At 45.4% G+C, this 15359-nt stretch overlaps 2 protein-coding genes across 7 annotated transcripts in view; both read right to left on the reverse strand.

The window, feature by feature from the left end:
• Nucleotides 1-154: 154 nt before the first annotated feature.
• Nucleotides 155-5346, reverse strand: USE1 (unconventional SNARE in the ER 1). The gene is made up of 8 exons (XM_058040814.1): nucleotides 5209-5346; nucleotides 5001-5050; nucleotides 4393-4471; nucleotides 3562-3714; nucleotides 3364-3382; nucleotides 2637-2667; nucleotides 2273-2435; nucleotides 155-2082 (listed from the first exon to the last, which is right to left on the reverse strand). Exons 1-8 carry the CDS (start codon nucleotides 5344-5346, stop codon nucleotides 1900-1902), a joined length of 816 nt encoding a protein of 271 aa, XP_057896797.1. The 3' UTR covers nucleotides 155-1899.
• A 479-nt stretch (nucleotides 5347-5825) lies between these two features.
• MYO9B (myosin IXB) overlaps nucleotides 5826-15359 on the reverse strand; it is a 47644-nt gene continuing 38110 nt past the window's right edge. For 4 of the 6 annotated variants that reach the window (XM_058040793.1, XM_058040790.1, XM_058040792.1 and 1 more), the window contains 15 exons: nucleotides 15135-15313; nucleotides 14565-14663; nucleotides 13904-14080; nucleotides 13383-13424; nucleotides 12738-12849; nucleotides 12582-12652; nucleotides 11545-11743; nucleotides 10844-10972; nucleotides 10152-10257; nucleotides 9379-9510; nucleotides 8319-8442; nucleotides 7834-7881; nucleotides 7243-7379; nucleotides 6859-6986; nucleotides 5826-6710 (listed from right to left, as the gene is read on the reverse strand). In XM_058040793.1, the coding sequence (XP_057896776.1) occupies nucleotides 6274-6710; nucleotides 6859-6986; nucleotides 7243-7379; nucleotides 7834-7881; nucleotides 8319-8442; nucleotides 9379-9510; nucleotides 10152-10257; nucleotides 10844-10972; nucleotides 11545-11743; nucleotides 12582-12652; nucleotides 12738-12849; nucleotides 13383-13424; nucleotides 13904-14080; nucleotides 14565-14663; nucleotides 15135-15313 (2120 nt within the window). In that variant the 3' untranslated portion in view covers nucleotides 5826-6273. Of the gene's footprint in view, nucleotides 6711-6846; nucleotides 6987-7242; nucleotides 7380-7833; nucleotides 7882-8318; nucleotides 8443-8773; nucleotides 8954-9378; nucleotides 9511-10151; nucleotides 10258-10843; nucleotides 10973-11544; nucleotides 11744-12581; nucleotides 12653-12737; nucleotides 12850-13382; nucleotides 13425-13903; nucleotides 14081-14564; nucleotides 14664-15134; nucleotides 15314-15359 lie in introns of those variants that run through there. The other 2 variants (XM_058040794.1, XM_058040795.1) reach the window with 2 other exon arrangements.

Genomic DNA, 15359 nt, shown 5'->3' on the forward strand with positions numbered 1-15359 from the left:
TGTTTTCTTGGAGACAAGCTATCACTAGCAGCTCCCTTTCATGTCTTTCCAATCAAAAATTTCCTAATTTATAAGTGCCAAAAAGTTACAGGCAACCCATTTTGCTGATAGCAAAAGTCAGTTTTAAACTTGTCTGCAGTGATGCACAAAATCTTTTGTAAACTAGGAAAAAATAATTTATTTCAAGTAATAAGGAGGACAGTGTTATGGACAATGAAGCATTAATGTTGCATCCCAAAATCTCACATACAAAAACCATTCCAGCATCACATTCAGCCTCTAAGAGAAGAGCTTGGCATTGAAATGCCTGCAGGGAAAGTAGTGAGCAATCAGAATTGAAAAAATAATTTGGTGACACAGCATTGACTAATGAAGCACAGTGAAATGTCAAACATTACATACAGATGAAGGAAAACAACTGGGAAAAGTAGAAATGTCCATAAATTGATTGCTACAACTCTAAATTTCTCTAAATTCAAGGTAAATAAAACAGGAGTATATTGCAGATATCTGAGTAGCTGGAATTAAAAGCTGTACCTCATAATATAATTATTCATTTGATAATCCATAAGTGAGTGGTATACTACATTGCAAACATTGTGTTAAAAAACAGAAATATTTTGTGTAAAAAACGTTAACAGCCTTCATTACCAGAGATGGGCAATAGAAATGTCACATTTCTGTACAGGAGAGCACAGCTCTGACACAGAGCCTGGTGCTGTGGGACGTGTTCAAAGCAAAGCTGGATATTCCTAAGAACCCAGCTGTGACAAACAGCTCTTCCAGGCTGGAACACCCCATGGTTTGGTTCCAGACCAAAGCACAGCCAGGGTCACCTGCTGCCCCTCATCTCCTCCGTGGGACACCTGAACACTGCTCAGCAGGATGCACAAGGGTTTGCTTTCAGCTTATCTCAGGCACCTACAGAGACTCTCAGGCTGTCACACAAACCCTGCTTTGCTACAGTCTCCAAGTTTTTCTAGCAGCAGCAGTGTTTTAAAAATATGAGTTTCTTTTTTCTCTGTTTTATTTTAGTGAGCTCTTAAGACAACAGGGATAATTTGCTCAAAAAAAGAAAAGCTGAATATTTTGAAATTATTATTTCCATCTTGAAGACACCACCTTCCTTTGCCCTCATCCTGCAGCACAAGCATGTTTGCACAGGTGAGGTCTGTGCCACCTGCAGCACTGTGTGTACAGTTGGAAGGTGGCAGGGTCACGGTGTTTCCTTCATGGAACAGCTCCAACACCACAATGAGAGGTGAGAACATTTGCACACACAAAAGGGAGGCAAACACTGCACAGAAAGCAGCTCCAGTCCTGTAGTAATCTGAACTGGAGAAGATGGTGAAGTCCAAAGTCCCAAATACCCATCTGGGCAAACTGTGAGCCTGAGAAGAGTTTTACCTGTTGGTACTCTGAATCTGAGCCAAGCAAGCACCTGAACAGCAGAATTCTCTTTCTACACTGCAGCTGTGTATGCACAGAACTGAAATTAAATATCCTGTTGGCAGCAAGCTCCTAGGTCAGTACAGAAAAGCTGTGAACACAGGAAAGAATGTAAGACTTCAACTGTTATTTAACTTTGTATTGACTAAATGCCTTTTAGGAGCCATAACATTTGTCACAAACACATTAAAAATGTATTTATCCACTAAAGAACTTGTTAGCAGCTCAGTGTAAATTCTCATCCTTACCTCACAGGATGACTGTTGTTGCAAGAGGCAACAAGAGTCACCAAGTAAACAAGAATGGAAGTGTGGAAAGCCTTCCTCAGGAAAGCCTTCCTCCACTGGGAGATGCAAGGCAGGCCTTGCACAGCCTCTAAGACTGTGACAGTTCTCACACCAGCTGAGCTTTCCCACTGCACTACAGCCAGCTTTAAGTAAAATAAAATTTTCATTTCAGTTTGGGGAAAATCCTGATGAAGAGAATCATGCTGATGAATATAAAACAAACTACAATTAGCATTATCCACAGCAGCCAGTTGACAGATTTCTTGGCGTGTTGTTCCAGGCGGTCAGATTCATCCTTGAGCTTCTCAAAGTTCTGGTCTGCCATCCTGAGGGAGTGTGACAGTGTCTGTGGAGCAAAGAGAGCAAACAGGGTCAGCCTTACAGCTACCAGCTCTGGCAGCTTCCCCCAACAGAGAAAAGGTTCAGCTGCAGAGCCACTCTGATCCCACCAGGAATCAAGCTGCAGGATTTCACACATCAGCACTTGAACCTTGTGGGTTGCAAAACTTGAGGGGCCACAGCTCAACAGGCACTACCTGGTTGTCCTGTTTGATCACGTTCTGGGCAGCCAGGGTGTTGTTTTTGAGGCTGCGAGCCAAGCTGAGCATTTCCTCAGCCAGCTTCTCCTGCATGTCCTGGTGATGCTGCAGCACAGCATCCAGCTCCACTGCCGACTGCTTCTCGTCTGATGTGAGGCCTCTGCAAGAGCACCAGGGAAAAAAAGGGATTTACATTTCCTTGTGGGTTGATCTCACAGGTTTTCCCAAAGTTTTACATCTCTACAAGACAACAAAGCCCACTGAAGTCAATTGAAGGCATTATATATTTTGGTTTCTCTAAAGGTCATTGGGAAAACAGTTCCCAAAACCCTGAGCACTGGAATGAGAAATTCTGACTTACTTTCGCCTCCTTATGTTCAACTCCTCAGAATCTGGGAAAATAAAAAAAAAGTGCTTAGCATATTATGAATTCTCATGCAATCACAGGCTGAAAAAACAAGTCTCCTGTAAGGGATTTTTGGATATCCAAATCCTACTTAGCCTCTACCCCAAGGAATATGGGTGTCAAATGCCTACCTGCTTTCTGCAGGGAAAAGAGGACACAGAACATCAAAAGAGGGGAAAAACCCCAGCTGAATCACATCCCTGAGGGCAGGGTTTCAGCCTGTGTGTCTTGGTGTTCTTTCAGGACACGTTAGATTGGCCCAGCTCCAGCTGCTCTAACAGTAGTCATGGAAACCTCAAATTAATTCCTCCCAGTTCCCTACGTGAATAACATGGCTGTGTATTCCAGAGGAACTGAACAACACCTACTCAAAGCACCCAGGATCACATGGCTTGCTCAGAGCAGAAGGGAACAGGCACAAAATAAATTGCCCCTGCTAATTCTGTAATTAGAATGTCTGTTTCTGCATGAATGCTACAAAAAGAGCTACCTACAAGTCCCTGCCATCATTGATAACAATGCTTCTGCTTTCATCTGTCAGGGGTTTTGTTTTTAAAATCTGTTGTCTTGAAAAGAAGTGAGGCACTAAATTAAAAGTACACTTGGGGAAATATTGAATACCTGACCTCCCTCTTCCCCTCTCTGTAACACACAGTTGGAGGAACCAACAGATTGAACTTACCATCAGCAGCCAGGGGGTCCTGGGAGGAGAAAGAGAACCAAAACAGCAGATTACAAAGGGTCAGTGATAAAGGACAGGCCTGGCAGAGTGCCTGTGCCCAGGATTTAGAGATAAAGAGGTGCCTCCCCACCCAGCCTGGGACACTTGTGAGGGAGCTGAACACAAGCAGGACACTCTGTAAAGAAGCAGTGAACATACTGTGCCGAGCAGCTCGCTCCTCATCTGGCCCGTGCAGCGCGCCTTGGTCTGCAGGTGCACGGTTTTGGTGGCCGGGGTTCTCTCCTTGGCTGTCGTCGGGGTGCGCCCCGGGGCCAGGAACTGGTTGGCCAGAGCTTTTTCTGTGGATGAAGACTGGCAGTGGGAAAAAGCAGTCATGGATATGACACTGTGCAGCGTGAGGCAGCTGGGGTGTGACCCACAGGGATGGGGGTGCAATCCCACAGCAGCTTCCCTGTTGTAGTGTGTTTTTATACTTTGTAATTAGCTTTGGTTTTGTATCCCCCTCCCTAATTAGTTTTGTTTTTGTATCCCATAGCTGCTTCCCTGTTGTAGTGTGTTTTTATACTTTGTAGTAGTTTTAGTTTTGCATCCCCATATTTTTCCCAAATTGTTTACCCCAGCTTGTACCCCCTCCCTCTACCTGTGTAATCTCTTTCCTTTGCTGAGATCATCCCCAAATCCCCACCCTGGCTCTGTGTCACTCACTCAGCATCCCATCCCCTCCATCCAGAACTTTCAGTCCAGGACATCAAGTGATTGACCAGGGGTCAGCCCCTCAAGTGTTTCTCCATAGGCTGTCCTAAATGTCCATTTCCCAGTATCCAAACCTTAATTTATCTTATTGGTCAGTAAATGTTATCTAATTTATCTTTCCATCTTCCTTTAAATGTAACCTTGGCACCTCTCCCAGGGATATCAGCAGGAGCTCCCTGAGGTGAGGGAGCTCCCAATTTGGATTAACCCCTGTTAAGAGTCGGCCCTTTTATCCTCTGCCGGTGTCTCTTTTCAAGCTGAACTAGTAAATCTTACCAATTTTTCAGCTTCTAGGAGTCCCTTTAAAAAGTCCACTTTGCGAGAGTATTCATTCAGCAGTTCAGGGGCTGGCTTGCTGTTGGAATTGAAAGATAACAACATCAAAACCAAAAGTTATCAGCATTTTCTAGCATTCTACTTTCCAAGTGAAATAATAAAAAAACCCACATGGTTTTTCAAAGAAGCAGAAATAGCCTTAGGTCGGGAATACATTTGTAAATCCTCTGCAAATCACCTTTTCCAAGGCAGGGAAGGCTCAAGGAATATGTATTTCCACAGGGAAGACACATTGCTGCAGTGTTTGTGGGCTATGGCTGATTTACGGGTAAGACATTATTGATTCACAGTGTCATTAATGTTGGAAAAGACCTCCAAGATCACCAGATCCAACCTTCCACTGAATCCCCCATTCCCACTAAACCATATTGCAAAGTGCCACATCTGCTTTCTTTTTTAATACTTCCAGGGATGGTGACTCCATCACTTCCCTGGGCAGCTTTTTCCAGTGTTTTACCACTTTCACTGAAGGAATTTTTCCTGGTATCCAACCTAAACCTCCCCTGGCACAAACCCACAACAGGCACCCAGGGGCTCAGGGCGCTCACCTGGACTGCTTCTTCAGCTCCCGGAGCATGTCCTCCAGAGCAGCCACATACTGAGGGCAAAAACAAGATTTTAAATGACATCATTAAGGAGAAATCCCCTGTCTGGCAAAGGCTGTGGGTGTAACACCACAGCGCTCCCGTCTCGGTTACTGAGGGGCCGGACGCGGTGCTGCGGGGCAGAGGGACGGGAGGGGCACAGCGGCCTCACCTTCTCCAGCCGCCACTCCTCGGGGTCCCGCCGCTCCGCCGCCAGCGCCTCGCACCGGCTCAGGAGCCGCATCAAGTTCAGCTCCAGCCGCGTCGCCGCCATGGTGGCACCGGAACTCCCCTCAGCGCCGGGCGCCATCTTGGGGCGGAGCGCGGGGAGGGGCGGGAAGCGCCGGGCGGGCCGTGACCGCCCCGGTTTATTTAAAAAACCCAAAAACCTTCCCCAACCCACCCCACACCCAAGGCGTGCACACGGGCATAGAGAGGCAGCTGCGGCTCGGGGCAGCGCTGTGGCCGAGCTGAGCTCTTCCCTCACTCCAACATGGTGCAGGCCGTGAGGGGCCGGGGCATGGCCGTGGCCTCAAGGCGCTGCTGTGGGATGGCAGCTCGCCCTCAGGTGTGTTCCCGAACAGAGGTGAGGCGGCTCGCACAGCACACCCAGCATGGGAGCTCCCCTTTGCTCCAGGAGCACCAAAACCCTCCCCTGTGACACCACAGCAGCGTCAGAGCTTCCCTTTCCCCCGTCCTTATTCACTACTTAATAAAAACAGTACCCCAAGTAAAGGCTTCCTTCGGACTAAATTACTTGTTAGACAGACATCGATCAACTACCACATGTATTTTTTAAAAGTGCAATGTTTTAATAAACGTTTTTATACATGTTGGTCTCAATTAAGGCTATTACCACATTAGGAGCTCTGTAAACCATAGAGAAAATTGTCATAAAATCATACAAAACATTAAGGCAACACACATTGACCTAAACTGACTGTTGGTCCCGTGAGAATCCATTGTAAGGCAAAGGCACAGCAGCGGAATGGGGGGGCTTGGTTCCTGTACACTCAATTCATGTTATCAACATGATGCTTTACCTTCTTTGCAAGGTTTTAATTTAAAGTGGAGAATATTTGCTTTAAACAACCTTGCTTAACCCTTACAGTACTGTACATTTCTGGGCTGCCTTCCCCGCAGCCCCTTAAAAGACCATGAACAAGCTCACAGCCCTCAAAGGGTTAAAGCCAAAGCTGTGGTCAACTTCAAGAAGAGTCCAGAGCACTGAAGAATTTCACTTCTCCACACAGGGAATGTGAGAGCAGGGGTCCGAGAACCTGCGCTTGAGTTTTGCTGTGGGTTCGTATTCAACCCCGAGTTCCTGAGCGTGGGCCAGTGCAGACCCTTGTGCAATGTACACCGAGTGGATGCTGTCAGTCCGCCTGGCTGGCTGCTCCCTCCGCTGCACCCTCTGACACTCTTCCTCAGAGAAAGCCTCGTCCTGGGATTCTGTACATTTGAACATCCCGGGAGGAAGTTTTATGTTTGCTGTTGGCATCACTGGAGTTCGACGGGGCACTTTAATCTTGGACAGTGTTAAGGAGTATCTGCGCCTTGAAGCCAGGGGTGCAGAGTAAGAATCTGAAGAGGTTTGCGGGAGAGAAGGCACTTTGCAAATGTCTTTGGCAGGCACGCTGGAGCTCTGAGCACAGCAGTCTAATCCAATAATTGCTTTAAAGAAAGAAGATACTTAGAGACTGATAGCAGGCCTAAAATGTAACTCAATAAGAGCCACTGTGACCAGATAATGTTTGGTCACCTGGCTGTATGCAATGAAAGATGTAGAATAAAAAAAAGCACTTACTACCTTAATACTGACCTTCGGTATCCACCCGGCCTGGTTTGTCCTCCAGCAGGCTCTCTGTGCTCGCAGAGGTCTCCGAGTCCACGTTTTCCTCGTCAGAGCCTCGCTGGTCGAGCTCAGGTAAGCGGTAAGTGATGTCCTCCCTGCACCAAACACAGGCTGCAGCACCTCTGACACAAGCACCTTCACCCAGCTCGTGTTCAGAGGTAAAGCATGTAGCCATTAACTATTAATGCTCATGGTGTTCTCTCAGTTAATGCTTTGTATTTTCATTTTCCCCCTCATCAAGGGCCTACAGAACAGAGTTAGATCCTTTTGGACAAAAGGTATCCTGCTTTACCTGTGTTGCCCTCAGGTAACAACAAAGGGCATGGCCTGACCAGGTAGAGGGGGACTTACTTTTCTTCTTTTATTGACTGTATGCGATCAATGAGAATCTCCTTCTCCCGGTTGGCTTCAGAAACATCCTCCTCTTCATGCACAGAGTCCAGCTCTGAGGTGCCACTGTCACTTCCTTTGACCTGAGAACTTTTACTCTGCAAGACAGATTCACATTAACACTTGTCAGTCACAAGCAGCTACACCCATTTGCAAGTTTCAGAGTGGAAGACAAATGAGTGGGTCAAAGAAGAGGCTGATGGAATTGATGAAGAGCTGTTAGTTATCCACACAAATGTTTCAAAAAGTAAGAAAATTTCCTATTCACCTGATATCCATGATTTTGTTACCTTTTTTTGAGCTGTGAGGCTCAGCTTAGTTTTAGTAGTCACTTAATGAGTAATATTATTACATACAGTGTCTATGAAATATCAGGTGATGACAAAGAGCCCAGCAGCCCTGCATGCAGTCTGGGGAGGAAGTTGCACCAGTACATGCAGTCCTGATTGTTCAAGAGTGTTTAAAACTGAGTTACAACCTGTGTAAGTATTTTAGTCATGCAAGAGTACCACAAGAAAACCCCATGCACTGGAGCCAGGCAGTTGTACATACCAGCTTCCCCTCGTAAGGGGAAGAGAACCCAAGTTTTATAGGCCAGAGCTAGGGAGAGATGGAGACCAAATTCACTATATGCAGCCTCTGATCAGACAGTTTGGTTTGTATTAATCAGTACAACACAAACAAAGAGTATTTTCCTTCCTAGAATGCAGCATATTTTTGCACCCCAGCCATCCCTGGAGTGAAGGAACTCTTTTGCCATATCAGACACTCAATCTTAGTGACACTGACAGAATTACATGGGAATAGATTTTGACCAGTACAAAAGCAGATTCCCATCCCTGCACCCTTCATTTATCAGAACTTCAGTGCAGCTGAATATGAGCTCCTACCTACAGCTTTGGGCAGTTGTTTTTTTCCAGCTGATTTCTGACTCACTGAATGGATGGACAGGAGAAGCAGCACTCCCTCCCCAAGAAGCTGGTGGAAGTTTTATTTGGAATTTTTATTTATTTTGGAAGTTTTATTTCAACACTTACCGTGTTCTGCCGAAGCAACGAGAGCCGTCGGAAAGCAAAGCTCTCTGCTGCTTCCAGTTGATTGATTTCTTCCATTTTTATCTTGTACTTCCTTATCTGCTCCTTTATGAGCATCTCTACACACCTGTGAGGAAGGCAAGGTGTTATTGAGCTCCCTCATACCCTGAAGGTTCTGAAACAGCCATGGTGGGGTGGGATGCTGCTCCTGGCCTGGGGGTGTTTGTCACACACACGTGGCTGGAGTGTCACACAGTGTCCCAGCCCATCCCTCACAGCAGCACTGCATGGAAACAGGTGAAGAATCCAACACAGCAGGCACAGCAGGACAGATAATGGTGACAGGTAATGGCACATGTTCCTCCTGGGATCACCAGAGCCTCCCATGCTGGCTGTACACACTGGTGAGCACACACACATTACCACAGCTGCCAACAGCTCCTGCTGCTTCTACCTGTTGTCCCAGGGCTGGCACAGGCTGGCAGAGACACAACGAGCCTGCAACTGCCCTTCTCCAGCTCTATGGCCCCAGGGGTCAGTAAGAAGTTACAAAAAGCTGCCATTTTTCAAACTCTGTTTCCACTGGAGGCAGAGGCAAGGCCAGTGAGTATGGTGAGGGGCTCTCACAGCCAGAGTTACTGGAGGGTGAGGAGAACAGAGAGGGTCAAGGACAGAACCTTCTTCAATTCAAAGAACAAAGAGATCATTGGGGGTTCTAAGTATGCAGGAGACAGCTTAATTCTATATCATATTGTTTATTATGCCTTGTATGTCAGCAAAATAGATAATTAGGGTACAAGCCCCCCAAAAAATAGATTCTCTTGATGTAAAATACAAACCTGATAGTAAAGACTTATAGATCATCCTACTTTATGCTTAGTAAAACAGTTGGGAGGTTTGAGAGGGGTGAATAAGCTGGCAGCACTGGCAGAGCTACAATTCAACAACTCTTGAACCTCAGCATCTCAGCTTGATATGAATGAAGTTGTAGCAAATACAGCTAGTGGTGCTGACCTTCCATCCCATTCCAAAACACTGCTTCTCAGCAGCTGCCAAAACTTACATGGTTGTTTTTGAGACATCCTTCATGCTGGTCAAGGGGTCAGAGGTATCGGGACAGCGCAAGAGGCACGGAGCAAACACGATGGCCAAGGCGTTGGGGGACATGCGGTTCACATCTTCTATCAAAGACACTCTGCAATTCAACATCCAGGAAAAGAGATTTTAACCTTGCTAGGATACAAACACCCTGCCAGAATTCCCAAATAACATAAGGAGGCTTCTTGGACACTCAGTGTGTACAGCAGCCCAAAGAAGCTTTACAATTATTTCATACCTACTAAGTAGACAACATTTCATGTATCAAAGGATCAGGGAGTCACCAGGCTAAGCTAGTCTGGTAGCTTCTCAAAAGTATGTTGGTGATCCAGAATCACTTTGCCCATGTTCAGAGGGCTGCTTGGAAAGCCCCCAGGTTCCTTGGGTAAGAGCAGCCCTTTCCCAGCACCATTTATTCCTCCTCCTGGGACTTGCCTATGTTCATCCTCAGTTCACTACAAGCCCCTCTGTCTAAATCCTGGTGCTTGGATGATTCACCAAGGCTTTGAGATCTACCTTGTCCTCAAAGTTGTTCTTACCTGGTTTGATCCAAATACACCAGGTGTAGAAGTAACCACACACCTGTTTGTGAGCACAACTACCAGTTTGAATTCTTTCATTTCCAAACCAGCAGCACAATCCCCACACTGACACTGAAGGTGTTTAACACTTTAGAAAGCTTCCAAGCAGCATTCAGAATCACAGTTTCTCTACAAATGAAGAAATTAAACTCATTACTTGACAAGATGGAAGATGAGTCGTTCCAAGGTATTGTGATTTGCTTGTGGGAGCTTCTCCAGGACACTGTAAATGGCACAGAGTTGCTCCTGTTTCTCTGGCAGTTCTGCACAAAGGGAGAAAACACAAGATATTAATTGCTGTGCTAGGCTAGTGGAAAGCTTAAAATTCCTAAATTCTGATAAGTCTTACTGTCATTTCATTTAGCAACTATTATAACTGACTGTTAAAGTCCCCCTCATGGCACTGCAATTATCCTGCATTTTCAGGAGCTGCTGCTGATGCTATCAGCAATCATCAAGTGACACACTAAGACCTCCAACACCATCTAGGGTGCCTTAATCCCACTGAAGTTAAAAGAATCTAGGTATTAAAAGTATCTGTATATTCAGATCTCATTCAGAATAACAAGAAAAACCCTTCCTGAAAGAAAACTTATTGACATCCTTATTGCATTTTCAGAGAGAGCAGCTGTAAGTGACACATTAAAAATAAAAAAAGAATCCTGAAGCAAGATGAAGTAAGCCAGAGGAGAAATTCCCTGAGTAATGTTTTATGTAAAATGTCTAAAATCATTGTTGTAAGTGCACTGGAAGGAGCTGTTTAGTCAGCATGAGCATCTTAAGAATTTCTTTTCCCAAGGACACAATGAGTTAAAGCAGAAATGCTTGAAGAATGGTTTTTAAACCTACCTACAGCTCTGAGAAAATCATTGTACTGTGCTGAGGTCATCAGTGGGTCTGGCAATTCCCTCAGCCACTGCTTAAGGATCCCTGTGATGGTGTGAATAGGGTAATTCTCCAGTTTCACTGAGTTTGGGTCTGAAAAGAAATGTTTTATTTAGAGCAGTTCATTCCTTTGATGCACACAATGAGACCCCATAGAAATAAGATTAGGAACATTCTAATCTCCTGTTCACAGAATCCCAATTACTATCTGCTCCCTATTTTTAACTTCTGAATTGAATTGATAAATCTGATAACATGATGGCCAAGGTGTTGGGGGACATGAGGTTCACAGCTTCTATCAAAGCCACTCTGGAATTCAACATCCAGGAAAAGAGATTTTAACCTTGCTAGAATACAAACACCTGATCACACCTTGCCAGAGTTCCCAAATGACATGTAAGGAGGCCTCTTGGACACTCAGTATGTACAGCAGTGCAAAGAAACTTTACAAATATTTCATACCTACTAAGCAGACAATTCAGAAGTTGAAAATAGGCAGAAGATAGTAATTTAAAAGTACTAAACAACACAAATAATACAGCCTGCACAGTCAGCAAAAAGCTGTTTTTAAACACTAAGAAGTGACAGATACTTCCAGATAGAAGAGAATTGCAGGGAAAACTGATATCATGCAATGACATGCAAAGAGTCAACACTGCCTGGACCTTCTTGCAGCATCTGCTTCAGCTCCTTCATGCGATTTGCTGATCCTGACTTCCTGTAGATGCCTTCAGTGTAGAGCCCGTGCATCTCCACGTACTCCAGCAGCTTCTCCATGACCACGGGCACCGAGTTCCTCTCGCTGGTCAGGGCGCTCACGCACACCCCGAAGTGTCCCCGCAGGGACTCCGTGTCCTGCTCGCCCTGGGGGTGACACAGCTGTCAGCCATTGCCCCTGGGGTGACACAGCTGTGAGCCACTGCCCCTGGGGTGACACAGCCATGAGCCACTGCCCCTGGGGTGACACAGCCATGAGCCCTGGGGGTGACACAGCTGTGAGCCACTGCCCCTGGGGTGACACAGCTGTCAGCCACTGCCCCTGGGGTGACACAGCCATGAGCCCTGGGGGTGACACAGCCGTGAGCCACTGCCCCTGGGGGTGACACAGCTGTGAGCCCACTGCCCCTGGGGGTGACACAGCCGTGAGCCCACTGCCCCTGGGGTGACACAGCCATGAACCCACTGCCCCTGGGGTGACACAGCTGTGAGCCACTGCCCCTGGGGTGACACAGCTGTGAGCCCTGGGGGTGACACAGCCATGAGCCCACTGCCCCTGGAGGTGACACAGCCGTGAGCCACCGCCCCTTCCCTGCCCCAGGCACTGCCATGGCTTCCTGCTAGAACCACCTTGTGCTTCCAGAAACTACAGCTGAGTGCTTTATTCTGCCTTGGATCATAAGGCAGATTTGCTGAGCTGCAGCAATAAAGAGCCTTTATGGTTCACACTGCAGGACTGCTTTATCAGTTTGGCCAACACTGCACACACACTCTGTGAGAAGGGTTCCTAAATTAGCTCAAGCATCACCTCCTAGAAGAATGCTGTTTCTGCAGAGGGTCCCTCTCTCACTGAGGAGGGAACTGTTTAAGCCATTTTTATTCAGTGCCTGGGCATCCACTGTTCATTTACTGAGAAATACAGGCAGCATTTTGCATGCACCACTTCTGGTACCGCAGAACCCCATCCCACATCCACGGGCCTTACCTTTTTCCCACAAGAGGTACAGCTGCTCTGGATTTTGGACATGCACTTCTTGTGACAAGTCAGCTTGCAAACTAGAGAAAGGAGCAATTGTTACAAGCATCTAAATCACATTATGTACCCTAAATGACCCACTTTCTACATGGCCTGTTCACTCACCACTGCACAGACAGGCCTTCTCCATGGGCCAGATGTAGGAGGAGCAGTGCTCACACGACTGCCGGATGCTCACTTGGTAATTTGTGAACACGTGGCCATTGTGCTCTTCAATCTGGTGAGAGACAGCAAGGAACCAGTGAACTCTTCTTGCCTTTTAAAAATTATTGTCATTATTTCTATAAAACCTTATTATTATTAATAAAACCATCCATTTCCACCTTTTATTTTACAATCGTTTCACCCTGAAACCAAATTTCACCCTTTCTTAAGGAACTTAGGTTTGCTGGAATATTTCATAATTGACTTGCTGCCTTAAAGTTCATCAGCAAAATACAAGAGTTGTAGTTTTGTTATTAATATTTAGTAATTGTTTTCTTTTAAACAGCCCATGCTTGAAAAAGCCTTTAGACTTTAAAGGAAGCTATGGACAAGCAAGAAAATACCTGAGTACCACCTATCACTGCATGAGAAAGATCTCTGCTTTGTGAAAACTGGTTTTGTATTGTCACATCTTCATAAATGAGGTAAGTGAACGAGCATGCAAAACAAACCAGAATGTCAGTATAAAATCAAGCTCTTCAAAGGGTGTTTGTGTTCTGTGAGTGCACCTGAGGACTTGGATTATTGCAGAAAGAAAACACTTACTGCACGATCCTGCTTCCGTTTCTTCTTCTGGGCTTTGGTTTGCTGCAAAGGGAAACAAAACTGGCCTTAGTCTTTGAAATTCAGACATCCCATTCCTTTTTTCTCCCTTTATTGAGTTTCCCAGACTTTACTTCACCTCCAGACATTGAGACACTATCCTGCAGATTCAGCTTGGTTTGAGGGTTGTCTGAGCTCACACTATCAACTTCCTAAAAACCAACTGAGCTCACTGCCTGATGACAAAGCAACTCCATCTCTCAAACCTCCAGAGAATGCCTATGTTTTCACCAAAGAAAATGCACACTTTCAGATTCTGAAAATATTAAGTTAAAAAATTAACAATTCCATAAAGGTGTATCAGCAATCAGAATTTGTTACACACATGATGTGTGTATGGCAAGTGTTTCCCAAATAATTAAGAATGCCATGGAAAAGGTTTTTGAGATAACACAGGTCCCCTAAATTAACAGAGCAACAGTGTTTCATCATACCATAAACCAGCAACAGAACAACTTTCATACCTTGGACTGCTCAGGTTCCTCTTTCTTTGTATATCCTCTAATGAATTCATCCAGAAGGGATAGAAAGAGATTCAAAACCAGCTTGACTTCTTTCTCTTCCCTTTTTTTGGCCAGGTTTGTAACTAGGAGCTGGTAATTTTCCACCAGATCTTTATAGCCAACATGGATTTGTCCATTCTAAAGAAGGAAAAATACTTGTCAGACATTCCTTTTTAATACTGTTGAGACAGTTTCATATTTTCATGTACTTAAGCTCAGAGGTGAAAAAGCACAGCCATGATCAAAGACAAAGATAACAGCCCATGACAGAAACAAGTTAACACACTTCCCTCCTGCACTATCCAACAGCACTTGGCTGACACAAGGCAGCGTCAGAAGAATATTGGAAAAGCTGTTGGCTCCTCTCTTCAGCATTAGGAGGCTGAAGACAGCAAAATCCATCCATTTCTAAAAATAAATTTATGGCTGAGTGAATGAGCAAAGGAAAACAAAGCAGGCTGCCTGAGATTACAGCAGAGCTGTAAAATGAGTCTAACATTCAGCTCTGAATTCTGTGCTGAGAATTGCTGAAGTGCTTTGTTGAAGAGCTGCAGGCCAAGCCTTTAACCTGCACACTCATTTATTGCCTGCCAACTTCCCTTTATTGAGACTTACTACTTACAGGAGCAGAGTACATGGTCTTGATGTTTCCTCTGAACTTCTCTGTGGCTTCAAAAAACAAACATTCAACACCAGACTTCTGGGAGCGTAAGTCATTGATCTAGAAAAGAAATACATCTGCATCAGATTTTGTTAAGAAAAGAACATCTGAACAGAGTTAAGCTTCAGTGGCTGGGCTTAGTCATTTGTGACCAGTCCAATTATTTAAAACAACATTTTTTTAATGCACTGTGCTGATGATACAAAACAGTAGAGTTGGATAGTTGGGCTTTAGAGAACTCTCTATTTACAACTCTTGGGGTTTTTTTTAATACAAGTTTTGCTGCCCACTCATTTGTAAACAAAGACCTAACATGAATGCTCTGTATTGTATTTAATGCAATATTATGCACTCAGTGACTTGAGGAAAAGAACAGAAAGGGCCCTAATGCAGAGTAACTCAGTCAAGCCATCCAATCAATTCCCTTTTGCATTAAATTATAACATAAACTTGCACCTAGACTAGCAGGCTTTAAAATTCTACGCACACAGTGAACAAAGGTTTGAATTTTCATGGCTGGGAGCCTTTCACCTTGTTCAGGAGGAATTCATCCAGGTGTTTGAGCTCGTTGGCGTTGGCAATCTCCCGGACCATGGACGCGCGCCAGTTCTGGGACGCGCTGGAGATCTTGCTGATCTTTATGGTTCTGTTCTTCTTGGCTTTGCTGCTCTCCTTCCCAGCCTGGGGGCGGCCTGGCTGCCCCAAGGAACCTGCCAAAGAAATGGATCTGGATGTTCAAGCAGGGTGAGGGAATTC

Source organism: Melospiza georgiana, chromosome 26, assembly GCF_028018845.1.
Source record: "Melospiza georgiana isolate bMelGeo1 chromosome 26, bMelGeo1.pri, whole genome shotgun sequence".
Lineage (NCBI taxonomy): Eukaryota > Metazoa > Chordata > Aves > Passeriformes > Passerellidae > Melospiza > Melospiza georgiana.